Source organism: Myotis yumanensis, unplaced genomic scaffold (assembly GCF_028538775.1).
Source record: "Myotis yumanensis isolate MYYU_CA2020_CCGP unplaced genomic scaffold, mMyoYum1.0.hap1 SCAF_13, whole genome shotgun sequence".
NCBI lineage: Eukaryota > Metazoa > Chordata > Mammalia > Chiroptera > Vespertilionidae > Myotis > Myotis yumanensis.
The window spans coordinates 58418712-58434623 of NW_027223764.1; the positions used below are offsets into that span (position 1 = coordinate 58418712).

Genomic DNA, 15912 nt, shown 5'->3' on the forward strand with positions numbered 1-15912 from the left:
ACCCAGGAACCAAGAGGTAACCAGTTCAATTCCCGGTCAGGCACATGCCTGGGTTTTGTGCTCAATCCCAGTAGGGGGTGTGCAGGAGGCAGACAATCAATGGTGTTTCTCTCTCATCGATGTTTCTATCTTTCTAGCCTTCTACATTCCTCTCTCTCTCTGAAAAAAGCAATACAAATAAAAATAAGGAAAACAACAAAATCAATGATTCTCTCTCTCTCTAAAAATCAATAAAGTAAATAAATAGTATTGTTTTAAAAATATGAATAAAATGGCAATAAGTATGTACATATCTATCAACAAATGAATCTGAAAAACAAAATAAGCAGAAGAGAGACAGACTCATAGATACAAAGAACATTTTAAGGTGACCACCTGTGGGGGATGGGTGGAAAAGGTGAAGGGATTCAGAAGTACAAATTAGTTGGGGGTGGAGGGATTCAGCAGAAAAGAAAAATAACTCATCCACATGGATAACAGTGTGGTGATATGGGAAGGGGGGAAGAGGAGCTAGAGGTGGAAAAGGGTATCGGGGCCATAAATGGTGAATGAAAATTAAATTTCAAAAAGATAAAATGAAATAAAAAGAAGTATAAATTTGTTGTTATAGAATAGTCATAGGGATGTAAAGTATAGCATAGGTAGTATAGTATTTTAAGGACTATATATGGTGTCAGATGGTATTGGATTTATTGAGATGATCACTTAGTACCGTGGTCGGCAATCTGCGGCTCGAGAGCCACATGCAGCTCTTTGGCCCCTTGAGTGTGGCTCTTCCTAAGCCTTAGAAGTACCCTAATTAAGTTAATAACAATGTACCTACCTATACAGTTTAAGTTTAAAAAATTTGGCTCTCAAAAGAAATTTCAATCATTGTACTGTTGATATTTGGCTCTGCTGACTAATGAGTTTGCCGACCACTGACTTGTTAAGTTATATAATGCCTAATCACTGGGGTGTACACCTGAAAGTAATATAATATTGTATATAAACTATAATTGAAAAATAAGAAGTGATTTAAATTTTTTTTAAAGTGACTAGGTTTCAAACCTCAATGAAGACATAACTATGATTTTGCATTAAATATAACCACAAATATTAGGATTATTTGCATTTACTATGTGTTTAATTAGCAATGTCAGGAGAATACTTTATTGCTATAGTATTTTAAAAAATATTAGACTTCTATTAAATAATTTCAGGAGGATATTGCATTGAAATGGTATTTAGTTGTGAACAGCTTATTTTATGTGTATTCAAATATTCTTAAGAAGTGTAATTTAGGTCCCCAGACCACCCTCATTAGGACCAAAATATGACCAATGCTTGCTACATATGAAGCATACCAAACATGAACTTGGAATTTCTTATTATTCTTCCCCAAAACATGAACTCTGTTATCTCTAGTATTTAATAATGACTGAATCAACAGTGATTCAATATTATCCTTTCTAACTATACCACCTAAAGTTGCGTTGTTTTTAATCCTTGGGAACATGTAAAACAAGTGCCCAATATAAAGAAAATTTGATGGAAAATGCTTCAAGAAATTACAAATAAATAAAATAGACAGAATGCTGGAAGTAGTAATCACTTACTTAAATGACCCTTCAAAATAGGTATTGCGCCATTTTTTAAAGTATCTTGAGATATCGAGATGGATATCAAAACTTAAAATCATGGTTATGGACCAATAAGACAACTGGAGTGAGGGTGAGAGTGTGATTGGGTGAGTGTGTGTGAGGGAAACTGTGCATGCGTGTGAGTGTGGGAGAGCATCTGTCTGTAGGAATGGGAGTTCAGGGTGGCTCAGGAGCTCCCGGCGTAGGAGATTCTTGGCCTGCTGATTCCCACTACTTGACAGAAGAGAACCCACCATTTTGAAAGAGCTGCAGGGTTCTCCCTAGGAGGAGGATGCAGGGAGCAGCCCTGTCCCAGTGCTCCTAGCCCACAGACAGATGTGCATGGCCCCACTGCTGGAACCCAAACACCGTGACCCAACTCCCCCAAATGCACAGACCTGTCACCATGACCCAGGACACACAAACCAGACAGCAACTCCATGCACCTGAACTGAGGGCCTCGGAGGACTGGCTTGTTGCCTTGACAGGCAGTGCATGGGGCCTGCCCCACCATATTGGCACGCAGGGTACCCAGCTGTACCACACACACATCAACAGACCAGTGCCCAGCCTGCTCCGCCACCTTGACACATGGCCTGCCTGGACACAGGGACCTGCCGCCCTGAACCAGCACACCCAACCCAGTGCTCTTGGATGACTGGCCCCATTGCCTTGACAAGGTGTGCCTGGCACTGCCACCATGACCCAACTCCCCAAGATGCACAGACCTGTCACCAGGACTGAGTGTGCCTGATTCAACACCCCTGGACAAACAGCCCTACCACTTGACACTGCCCAGTAGATATGACCTGATGCCCCCAGATGCACAAACCTGACACAGTGACAGGGCATGCCTAACCTGGTGCCACCAGAAGAATGGACCCACCACTGCGACCCAGCATGACTAGTCACCTCTGGAAGCATGACATCCCCTCCCCGCCCCCCACTACTGCTAAAATGGGGAGACAAAGAAACATCCCCCAAGTGAAAGAAAAGGAGGAATCACCAGAAAAGCAACTAAATGAAATAGAGGCAAGCAATTTGTCAGCTAAAGAATTCACAGTAATGGTTATAAGGGTGCTAAGGAACTTAATGAAAACTACACCAGTGTGAAAAAAGAAATTGAAACAATGAATAAGAATCAATCAGGAATGAAGAATGACATAGCTGAAATAAAGAATACCCTGGAAGGGTTCAACAGTAGACTAGAAGAAATTGAGGACCAAATAAGCGAATTAGAAGAAAGAGTAGAAAAAAAAACACCCAATCAGAGCAGCAATTAGAAAAAATATTAAAAGCAGGAGGAGAGTTTAAGGGAGCTTTGGTACAAAATGAAAGTTAAAAACATCTGCAAAATTAGGGTACCAGAAAAAGAAGAAGCTGAGTAAGGAATAGAGAACCTGTTTGAAGAAATAATGACTGAAAACTTACCTGACCTGGTGAAGAAAAAAGTCACACAAGTCCAGGAAACACAGAGAGTCCCAATCAGGATGAACACAAAAAGACCCACAACAAGAGACATCATAATTAAAATGGCAAATGTTAAAGACAAAGAAAGAATCTTATAGCCTGCAAGAGAGAAAGTTATCTACAAAAGAGCTCCCATTAGGCTGCCAGCTGATTTCTCAATAGAAACACTTCAGACCAGAAGGGAGTGGCATGAAGTATTCAAGGTAATAAAAAACAAGGAAGTGACTCTAAGACTACTCTATCCAGCAAGGCTATCATTCAAAATTGAAGGTGAAATTAGAAGATTCACAGACAAAAAGAAGGCTAAAGGGGTTTATTACCACTAAACCAGCACTGCAAGAGATGCTAAAGGTACTGTTTTAAGAAGAAGAAATAGAAACAGAGGGGGGAACATAGACATAAAGACTAAAAATAGCGAACCAAGATGGCAGCATAGGTAAACATCAGAGTTTGCTGCCTCGAACAACCACTTCAAAAATACAACTAAAAGACGGAACGGACATCACCCAGAACCACAGAAAGGCTGGCTGAGGAGAGCTTCTTCAACTAAAAGGAAAGAGAACAGCATACCGAGGCTCAGAGGAGGCGCAGTGTGGAAAATACAAAGATCCCCTGGGACCCGCCCCACCCAAGCCCTGCGCAGAGCCATTTGCTGGATAGCCTCAGGCAAAGGCTAGATTAGCACCTCTTCAGAGGACAGAAGTTTTCCCACTGCAGACACAGCTGATTCTCACAGCCAGTCGGCCTGGTGGTCAAATACCTGTAGTATTAACTACAATAATCAAGGCTTAACTACAACAAGACTGCGCACAAAGACCACTAGGGAGTGCACCAAGAAAGCGTAAAAAATTCGGAGACAAAGAAACAGGACAAAACTATCAAGGGAGGATATTGAGTTCAGAACCACACTTTTAAGGTCTCTCAAAAACTGTCTAGAAGCCGCCGATAAACTTATTGAGATCTACAAGAAATCTAATGAGACCCTCGATGCTGTGATAAAGAACCAACTAGAAATTAAGCATACACGGACTGAAATAAAGAATATTATACAGACTCCCAACAGCAGACCAGAGGTGCGCAAGAATCAAGTCAAAGATTTAAAATGCGAAGAAGCAAAAAACACCCAACCAGAAAAGCAAAATGAAAAAAGAACCCGAAAATATGAAGATAGTGTAAGGAGCCTCTGGGACAGCTTCAAACGTACCAACATCAGAATTATAGGGGTACCAGAAGATGAGAGAGAGCAAGATATTGAAAACCTATTTGAAGAAATAATGACAGAAAACTTCCCCCACCTGGTGAAAGAAATAGACTTACAGGTCCAGGAAGCGCAGAGAACCCCAAACAAAAGGAATCCAAAGAGGACCACACCAAGACACATCATAATTAAAATGCCAAGAGCAAAAGACAAGAGAGAATCTTAAAAGCAGCAAGAGAAAAACAGTTACCTACAAGGGAGTACCCATACGATTGTCAGCTGATTTCTCAACAGAAACTTTGCAGGCCAGAAGGGAGTGGCAAGAAATATTCAAAGTGATGAATGCCAAGAACCTACAACCAAGATTACTTTATCCAGCAAAGCTATCATTCAGAATTGAAGGTCAGATAAAGAGCTTCACAGATAAGGAAAAGCTAAAGGAGTTCATCACCACCAAACCAGTATTATATGAAATGCTGAAAGGTATCCTTTAAAAAGAGGAAGAAGAAGAAAAAGGTAAAAATACAAATTATGAACAACAAATATGCATCTATCAACAAATGAATCTAAGAATCAAGTGAATAAATAATCTGAGGAACAGAATGAACTGTTGATTATAATAGAATCAGGGACATAGAAAGGGAATGGACTGACTATTCTTGGGGGGGGGGAAGGGGTGTGGGAGATGTGGGAAGAGACTGGACAAAAATCGTGCACCTATGGATGAGGACAGTGGGTAGGGAGTGAGGGCGGAGGGTGGGGTGGGAGCTGGAAGGAGGGGAGTTATGGGGGGAAAAAAGAGGAACAAATGTAATAATCTGAACAATAAATATTTAATTAAAAAAAAAGAAAATAGCAACAAATAAGTACCTATCAATAATAACCTTAAATGTAAATGGCATAAACACTCCAATTAAAAGACATAGGGTAGCTGAATGGATACAAAAACATGACCTATTTGTATGCTGTCAACAAAAAGACCCACCTAAGAACTAAGGACTCAAACAGGATGAAAGTGAAAAAATGGAAAATTTTTCCAGGCAAATGGAAGTGGGGAAGAAAAAAAAAGCCAGGGTAGAAATACTCTTATCTGACAAAACAGACTTCAAAGCAAAGGCCATAACAAGATACAAAGAAGGTCACTACATAATACTAAAAGGATCAATACAACAAGAGGACATAACCCTGGTAAATATATATGCACCCAATATAAGAGCACCCAAATACATATTTTAAAAAATCTTCTGGAGGATTTAAAGGGAGAGATTGACAGCAATATAATCATAGTATGGGGATTTTAACACCCTTCTGATATCACTGGAGAGATCTTCTGGACAGAAAATCAATAAAGAAACAGTGACCCTAAATGACACAATAGATCAAAAGGATTTAATAGACATTTTCAGAACATTTCAGCCCAAAGCTGCAGAACATACATTCTTCTCAAGTGCACATCTCTTCAAAGATAGACCACATGTTAGGACACAAACTAAGTCACTATAAAATCAAGGGTAATAAAATCATATCAAGCATCTTCTTGGATCACAATGGCATAAAACTAGAGATGAACTACAATAAAACCACCCCCAAACATTCAAACACACAGAGGTTAAATAGCATGTTATTAAACAATGAATGGGTAACCAATGAGATCAAGAAAGAAATTTAAAAATTCTAGAAAAAAAATGAAAATGAACACACAACATCTCCAAATCTATGGGACAGAGCTAAAGCAGTCCTGAGAGGGAAGTTCATAGCACTACAGGCCTACCTCAAGAAACAAAAAAAAATTGCTAATAAACTATCTAATCCTACAACTTAAAGAATTAGAACAACAAGAAAAGCCCAGAGTAAGTAGAAGGAAGGAAATAATAGAGATTCAGAGCAGAAATAAATGACATAGAGACTAAAAAAAATACAAAAGATCAATAAAACCAAGAGCTGGTTCTTTGGAAAAATAAACAGCATTGATGAACCTCTAGCTAGACTCATCGAGAAACAAAGAGAGAGGATTTAAATAAATAAAATCAGAAATGAAAGAGGTGAAGTAACAACTGACATTACAGAAATACAAAGGATTGTAAGCAAATACAATTAACAACTATATGCCAATAACCTGGAAAACTTGGATGAAATGGACAAATTCCTAGAAAAATACAACCTTCCAAAACTGAATCAGGAAGAATCAGAAAACCTGAATAGGCTGATAACAACTGATGAAATTGAAGTAGTAACAAAAAATATAAAAAAATACCTGCCCTGGCCAGTTTGACTCAGAGGATAGAATGACGGCCTGCAGACCAAAGGGTCACAGGTTTGATTCCAACCAGGGGCAGGTACCTTGGTTGCAGGCTTGATCTCCGGCCCCCATTGGGGTACGTGTGGGAGGCAACCAATCGAAGTGTCACTCACACATTGATTTTCTCACTCTGACTCTCCTGGTCTCTTCCACTCTCTCTAAAAATCAAAGAACAAATATATTCTTGGGTGAGGATTTTAAAAAAATATCAAACAAAAAAACCTCCTAGCAAACAAATGCCCTGACCTGGCAGGATTCACAAAGGAGTTCACCAAATATTCAAAAAGAACTACCACCTATCATTCTCAAACTAAATCAAAAAATCCAAGAGGAAGGAACACTTCCAAGCTCTTTTCATGAAGCCAGCATTATCCTAATTCTAAAACCAGATAAGACAAATAAAGAGAACTACAGGCTAATATCCCTGATGAACATAGATGCTAAAATTCTCAACAAAATATTAGCAAATTGGATCCAGCAATATATTACAAATATCATACACCATGAACAAGTAGAATTTATTCCAGGGATGCAAGGCTGGTACAATATTTGCAAATCAATAAACGTGATACATCAGATAAACAAATTGAAAGACAAAAATCACATGATCATATTACTAGATGCAGAAAAAGCATCCACAAAATCCAACACATTTTTGATACAAACTCTCAGCAATGATACAAAATTAACACCCAGAAATCATTGGCATTTTTATATACCAACTAGAGGCCCGGTGCATGAAAATTCATGCACTGGAGGGGGTGTCCCTCAGCCTGGCCTGCCCCCTCTCACAGTCCGGGAGCCCTCAGGGGCAGAAGGCAACTGGCAATCAGGGGAAGGCGATGCCCCATCACACCACTGCTGCTGCCACTAGCGACAGAACAAGCCTCGGCCGGCCCTGGATACCTGAGCCTCGGCCGGCCCTGGGCGGCTGGGCAGCCGCCATCTGAGGCTTGCATGCACTTTGGGCCAGCCCTAGGCAGCTGGGCAGCTGACATCTGAGGCTTGCCTGAGCCCCGGGCATTGGCTAGGCAGTTGCCATCCTAGGCTTGCCTGTGCCTCGGGCTGGCCCTGGGAGGCCTGGGGGCTGAGGGGACTGGGGGATCCAGAGGCAGGCACATGGCAAGGCCATGCGCCTGCCGCCCTGGCACAGCTGAGGGGACTGGGCACCACCATCTTGTGGCTGTGGGCACCGCCATCTTTGAGGGTGGGGCAGTCAATTAGCATATTGTCGCCTTATTGGCTGTGGGCACTGCCATCTTTTGTGATGATGTGAGGGTCAATTAGCATATTCCCTCTTTATTACATGGGATAATGAACTCTTAGAAAGAGAAACAAAACAAACAATCCCATTTACCATTGCAACAAAAAAAGTAAGATACTTAGGAATAAACATAATCAAGGAGGTAAAAGACCTGTACTTGGAAAACTATAGAATGTTTAAAAAAGAGATAGAAGATATAAACAAGTGGAAGAATATACCATGTTAATAGATTGGTAGAATTGACATCATTAAAATGTCCATGCTACCCAAAGCAATCTATAGATTCAATGCAATTTCTATTAAAATACCAATGGTATATTTCACAGAGCTAGAATAAACACCCAAAAAATTTATATGGAACCGAAAAAGACCTCAAATAGCCACAGCATTCTTAAGAACGAAGAAAAAAGTTGGAGGGATCACAACATCAGATATCAAGCTATACTATAAAGCCACTGTACTCATAACAGCCTGGTACTGGCACAAGAACAGGCATATAGACCATTGCAACAGAACAGAGAACCCAGAAATCGACTCAAGCCATTATGCTCAAATAATATTTGACAAAAGAGGCAAGAGCATACAATGGAGTAAAGACAGTCTCTTCAATAAATGGTGAGGGGGAAATTAGACAGGTACATGCCAAAAAAAAATGAAACTATACCACCAACTTACACCATAAACAAGAATAAACTCAAAATGGACAAAAGACTTAAATGTGAGTCATGAAACTATAAAAATCCTAGAAGAAAATGTAGGCAACAAAATCTCAGACATTTCACAAAGCAGAATTTTCACTGATACAAGGCCTAGTGCAACAAAGAGAATAAAATATACAAATGGGACAACATCAAAATAAAAAGCTTCTGCACAGCAAAAGAAACCAGCACCAAAATGAAAGGGAACTCATTGTATAGGACAACATATTTGCCAATGATATATCTGATAAGGGGTTAATTTCCAAAATATATAAAGCACTCATATAACTCAACAAAAGGAAAAGAAACAATCCAATTAAAAAGTATGCAGACACAATAAATAGAAACTTCTCCAAAGAGGATATACAAATGGCCTAGAAATGTATAAAAATACTCAATGCCACTAATCATCAGAGACATGCAAATTAAAATGACACCTGCCAAATGGCTACCATCAATACATAAATCAACAAATGACAAGTGCCTGCAAGGATGTGGAGAAAAAGGAACCGTAGTACACTACTGATGGGAATGCAGACTGGTACAGCCACTACGGAAAACAGTATGGAGTTTCCTCAAAAAATTAAAAATGGAACTCCCATTTGACCCAGTAATCCCATTTCTAGGAATATATCCTAAGAAGCCCAAAACATCAATCAGAAAGAATGTATGTTCATAGCAGCACAATTTACAATAGCTAAGAACTAGAAACAGCCCAAGTGCCCATCAGTAGATGATAGATAAAAAAGCTGTGGTACATTTACACCATGCAATACTACGCAGCAGTAAAAAAAGAAGGATCTTTTACCCTTTGAGACAGCATGGAGGGACCTGGAAAGTATCATGCTAAGTGAAATAATCCAGTCAGAGAAAGACAAATATCACATGATCTCACATATGTGAAATCTAATGAGCAAAATAAACTGAGAAACAAAATAGAGCCAGAGACATGGAGGCATACAACAGGTTGAGGATTCTCAGAGAGAAGGGAGAGGGTGGAAAGAGATCAACCAAAGAACTTATATACATAATAGAGGCCCGATGCATGAATTCGTGCATGAGTGGGGTCCCTCTGGGTGGCCTGCAGGGATCAGGCCGAAACCCACAGTCCAATGCTGCCTGCAGCTCCTACCTGCTGCTCCCGCTCATCCCGGCCCCACTGTGCCTGCCACGGGCTCATGCCCAATCAGTCCCAATCAGGACAGGTTTGCGCTGCTGCAGCAGCACTCACCAGCCATGAGCCCTGAATCTGGCGCCATCCCAAAGGGAGTGGCCTGCGGGATCGGGCTGAAACCAGCTCTCAGACATCCCTCAAGGAGTCCCGGATTGCAAGAGGGTGCAGGCCAGGCTGAGGGACCCCACAGGTGCACGATCAGGCTGGGGAGGGACCAAAGGAGGGCTTCAGGGCATGTCTGGCCCATCTCAGTCCCAATCAATCGGCTGAACCCCAGCAGCAAGCTAACCTATAGGTCAGAGCGTCTGCCCCGTGATGGTCAGTGCACGTCATAGCAAGCAGCTGAGCAACCTTAGCATATCATTAACATATTACGCTCTGATTGGTTGTTCAGTTGTTCTGCCTTTTGGTCTATTTGCATATTACCCTTTTATTATATAGGATATGCATAACCCATGGGACAATAGTGGGATAAAGGCCTGAGGAGGGCACGGGAGTGGGTTGAAGGAAGAGGTCACTGGGGGGAAAAACGGAGGGGAGCATCTGCAATTATTTAACAATAAAGAAATTTTTTTAAAATCATGGTTATAAGTATGCTGAATGAATGAATAAAGAACAAATACATCTTTATGCTTTGATTCATAAATTTTCAGTATTAACCTAAATACCATAGAATTATCTAGAGTAAACTATAATTTCTCTTCTATTAGCCCAATAGCTATTAATTTTAAGAGAATATTCCCATTAAGCTTGGAACAATCTGCTTTGCTATAGCTTCATTAGAACTGGAATAACACCTCTGACCTACATTTTGATCAACATGCACTAGACTCATGCTCTGGCAATGAAACAGTGGTCAATAAGGAAAGTTAATCTATCATTGACAGATGTTTATCTGATTTCTCAACTAAACAAATGTTTGTCACTGTTTGATCATAACATTAAAGCCAAAAGTCAGACTTATCTCAGATCTTAGTCATAGGCTATTAATGATTAAGGGAGACAGTGTGACAGATTCTATCTTTAGGTAACTATTTTGTAGGTAAAAGTTTGGGAAGAGATATTCAGGTAAATAGAATGATCACACACTTAATCTCTGAATTTATTTATATGGGTAAAATAACTTGTGAGCCACTAATTATATTATCTCTGACTGTTACAACTAAAGGATGATATAATATCCAAAAGAAAAATACATTATTTTATTAAAACATCAATTCCACTTATACAATACATGATAAATTATTAATTTATGCTGTAAAGAAAAATGTAATTATGGGTCATATTTTAAACATAAACATTCTATGGATGGCTAGTAATCTACACATTCTATATAATAAAAGGCTAATACTCAAATAGACCAAATGGCAGAACAACTGGAACCATTGGAACAACTGACCAACCAAACAACCAGTCGCTATGACATGTGCTGACCACGAGGGGGCATGTGCGGAACATGGTGGGTGTTGGCCACGGCGGGATGGTGGAGCAGGTGAGCAGGGGTGCCAGACCAAGGCAGGGCAACAGTCGCTGTCATCGAGGCAAGCCTCTGGTGGTTACTGAAAATTCTTTGCTCTCGCATGCCGCAGTCCCACCCGGCGCTCGCACCCGCTGCTGGTGCCCAGCGCCGGTCCCAATTGCTCCGAGCCATGAGCAGGTGTGAGTGGCGGCTGCCGGCCCTGATCACCCCTGCGGGCTTCTCCACCTCCCCCTGCTCCTGAGCGGTGATTGGAGCAGCAGCCACCGCCACCACTTGCACCCACTGACTGCACCGGCCCCACTCGCATCCGCTGCTGGCACCAGCCCCAATCGCTCCATGCCTTCAGCAGATGCAAGCCAGGCCAGCGCCATCAGCGCATGGGAGGGGTGGCAGCAGGAGCAGGGCTGCCAGCATACAGGAGACCAGGGGCCACGGAAGGAGGGGCTGGGCGGGGGGCACGGAGGATGGGCCAAGGCCCGCCCCTGTGCCTACCGCAGCCTCGCAGCCCACAGTTCCTTTCAAGGTGCACCAATTCGTGCACTGGGCCCCTAGTTTAAAATAACTGGAATAGCCTGGCCAGCATGGCTAAGTGGTTGAACATCAACCTATACCAGAGAGGTTTATTTAGCAGAGGACTTTCACTGAATAAAAGTTGTAGAAGCTTCTCCAGAATTAAAATTTTAAGGAACATTCTCTGAAGGAGATCAAACCTCCACTTAAATGGTAAAGTAGTATATTTAGGAGTAAGTGGAAGCTTTTCCTTTACCACTTTTAACTACAGAGGACTTTTTGAATTACTGATTTGCTTACAGGAGGTATAAAATTATAACAGAAGAATATTTCATCATAATCTCATATGTCAAATGTAATCTAACCTCTTAAAATTCTCAACTTAGGCTCATAAGCATTAAGTATTTACATAACTATAAGTAGATCAAACACTTTTTGTTGTATTTACCTTTTTTCCTTTGAAGTTGAGGGTACCAGGCTGCTCCACAACCCCATAATATAAGCACATAATGTTGACCTTGGGCCTGTTCCACTGTTAACAGAACTTTACTTTGTTTCTGTCCTCTATAACTATATACCGCCTCTGGAAAAAAAGGACTGTTTTATTTATAATGTCTAACAATAAATATATAATGTTAACCAAATTGTACACTAAGAAGGCCTTGTATCTGATCACCTGTCAGTACAGAGACATCCACCACTCTGAGCAGCGCATGGACTAGCACACCGGGCTGGAGCTGCTCCAGAGCCACGAACTCCACATTGCTCACTTCCTGGGGCGGCCTCAGACGGAGGTCTCGGAGATAGGAATGCTTTGAAGATACATGTGCCAGTAAGTCCTGAAGTACAACATCACTAACTATACTGGAATCTGAAAGAAAACAAACACACATACACACAAAAGATGGTAACATTCTATTTTCATGGCAACACAGTATTTTCTTATACTGTATTTTACATTGTAAAGTGTGATTAAATGTAAAACATGATTTCATTTCTACAAAACATGTAGACCCTGGACTCAATTTAGATGCAAAAATAAACTTGATATTTTTAATCAATAGAAATATAATTATTTACTATCTCCAAAAAACTTGCCCTGTTCCCTCACTTCTCTATTTTTTCACCAAATAACCAAGAACATTCCAGTTATTTTTGACTCCTCCAATTGTTTCTCTAATCCCTGATTTGATCACGGCTTTCCCAGTTCTCCATGCCGTTCTTCCTCGGAACTTAGCATGTCACATCTGAAATACTCTAAAAGTCACCTAATTGACTTTCCCTGAACATGCCTTGTACTTCTCAGCCTCTGTCCTCACCATTTCATTGGCTGTAATGCTGTCATCCTCCTCTCTGCCTTCCCAAATATTACACAGAATAATAACCACTTAGGCTCCCAGGGATTTCTCCTTTTATCTCTAACTCTCATGTGGCATTTGAGTATGTGCTGCACCAAGCATGTCAAACTCAAAGGCTAACACGGGCCAAATAAACAAGGTTTAAGTTTATCTGGGCCGCAAAAAAAACAAAAGTTTCAAACTTCATAGAAACGTAGATTTATTTCAAAAGAGACATACTGAATACAAAGGGCTGAAATAAATGAGTAATGGTTAACATAAAATAACAGAACATTTTAATAAAAATTAATATTTTTTGCTGAACATTAACTTATAAGATACTGAATAAGTGCACAAATTAATAAGCGTAACGCAAATAAACCTGTTTTTCTTGTTCTCCAAAAGCAAAATATTTCCTGTTGTGCACAACAAACAAATTAGTACAAGACTAATGACGTGGCAATCAGTTGCTAAAATATTTGCTGCTAGTATTAGTGGAGAGAAATGGTACACCTGCGTGTAGGGGAAATGAATGAAACATGATTATAGTAATCAGTCATTAGCGGATGTTGTAGTTCATTATTAATAATCTATATATATAAAAGGCTAATATGCTGAGTGTCTGACCATCCAACCAGTCGCTATGATGCACACTGACCACCAGGGGGGAGACACTCAATGCAGGAGCTGCCATGACACGCACTGGCCATTAACAAAGAAATGGCACCACAGACCTGGTGCCCACAAAACAACACTCAGCTTCCCCCAAGTAGGACATAGGCCCCACCACCACCCCTGAGAAACACCCCACCAAATCGCAGCCAATGCTGCCGAGACCCCATGGGGCAAAATGCAGCCCACAGCGAGTCCAGCCTGGAAACGTTCACTGTGGGCACTGGGTAATGACGTCACGTAGCAACACCTGGCTTCCTCTCCCTAGCGACCAGCCTCCTTGGAGTTTCTTCAGCCCAGGAACATGACTTACTTTATAGCCAGGTGGAAACATTTTACACTTTAATCAAATGTCTGTGAAACATTTTCCTGTGCCTCATCTCATTTGATCTTCACAGAAGTCCTAGAGTAGCTAGATAGTAGACTCGATGGAATCCTATTTTCTTTTCATTAGCCAGAAAATGGAGATTTAGAAATTTATGGACAAAAATCGTACATCTATGGATGAGGACGGGGCAGGGGGGGGGGGGGTGTAAGGGCAGAGGGTGGGGTGGGAACTGGGTGGAGGGGAGCTATGGGGGGGAAAAGAGGAACAACTGTAATAATCTGAACAATAAAGATTTATTTTTTTAAAAAAAAAAAGTAAATCATTGTGGGAAAAAAAAAGAAATTTAAAAACTTGACCGGACTGAAAAGAAGAAATGGTGGACCTTGAAAATGACTTCAGGTTTTCTCACTGTGCAGAATATAATCAAACACTGCTGCAATTAAATATTTTACCCTTTGTTCTCCCTGCGTGATCTATAATAATAATCTGCTTCATATATGTAGGGAGTGACTGTAGGGTTAAGCCTCGGACTGACCTATTGGCAAAGCCACAAACAAGTCCCAGCTTACAGGGCACAACCCTCTTAGTATAATTAAGCTTGACCTTATGATACTCCCTAGATCCTTTCTGGGCCGCAAAAAAAACAAAAGTTTCAAACTTCATAGAAACGTAGCTAATGGGCTGTGGGAGGTGCAGCTAGTGCTTCTAAAACAAGTGAAACCCACAAGAACATTGTAACTATGGTGACCACTATCTTGTTTACCTCTGACTATAAAATAAATCCTTCTCTGTAGCCTCAGCCAGGCACAGGAGATCCACCGAGCCCCAGCTTATTCTCTTTGTCTGTCTTTTCTTTAATCCTTCACCGCCCCCCTCGCCCCCTGCCCCCAGGCTCACCAAACCCTTGTCTGTACTGGCCTGGCACAATATTGATATTTACTGCTGTGTTGCTGACAGTTACCTGAAAGAGAAGTTGGTGTGCTTCACTGGGCTGGAAAAAGTATAGCTAAATCAGAAAGCAGATCGAATTAAGCAAGTTTATTCTATATATATAAAAGGCTAAGTTGACTCATGCATGTGCTATACATATAAAGCTCTCGCTGGCACCAATCCCACACATGTTTCTATCTGTCATTGTCAATTGTGAATTTGGTTGACACTTCTGTTATAGAGAAAGGTCGAATAGCGCTATTAAAATAGTTCTGCTATTTAATTTCCTTTCAATGTGCACAAATTCGTGTACCAGGCCACTAGTTATGTATAACAAGATATTGTAAAAATTAAGTTATGAAATTTTTATTAAAATGTTTCTTACAGAGGAGAAACCAAAATGGCAGCCTAGGTAAACACCTGAAATTGCTGCCTCCCACAACCACTTCAAAAATACAACTAAAAGACAAAACAGACATCATCCAGAACCACAGGAAGGCTGGCTGAGTGGAAAATCTATAACTAGAAGGAAAGAGAAAAGCACACTGAGACTCAGAGGAGGTGCAGAAGTAAAGTGCAGAGGTACAGAGGCGCACGTGGAAAGGGCTAGCAACTGAGGATGCAGTTGTCTTTTTCAATCGGGAGGGAGACACAAGCTCCCGACTGCTCTGAACTCCAGTTCCGGGTGAGTTTTTGGGGACCCAGACTCATACAGGGAAAAACTGGACAGTCTGGCATAGGGCAGAACTCGAGGGCGGATTTCTCTCAAAGGTGCTTTTAGCAATTACCATGGGACACTGAGACCCTGGACCTCTTAGGGCAGGGCTGAGGATCAGCCATAGCTGTTTGCTCCTCCCTGTTGATCCCCTGAGACCCCACCCCACCCAAGCTGTGCACAGAGGCTTTTGCACATGAATGGCTTGGCCCTTT

At 41.1% G+C, this 15912-nt stretch overlaps 1 protein-coding gene across 3 annotated transcripts in view; it reads right to left on the reverse strand.

Moving 5' to 3' along the window:
• The window catches only part of SHLD2 (shieldin complex subunit 2), a 121865-nt gene that overhangs the window by 36570 nt on the left and 69383 nt on the right, over positions 1 to 15912 (reverse strand). For all 3 annotated transcript variants that reach the window (XM_070433194.1, XM_070433193.1, XM_070433192.1), the window contains 2 exons: positions 12392 to 12586; positions 12164 to 12298 (listed from right to left, as the gene is read on the reverse strand). In XM_070433194.1, the coding sequence (XP_070289295.1) occupies positions 12164 to 12298; positions 12392 to 12586 (330 nt within the window). The remainder of the gene's footprint in view (positions 1 to 12163; positions 12299 to 12391; positions 12587 to 15912) is intronic.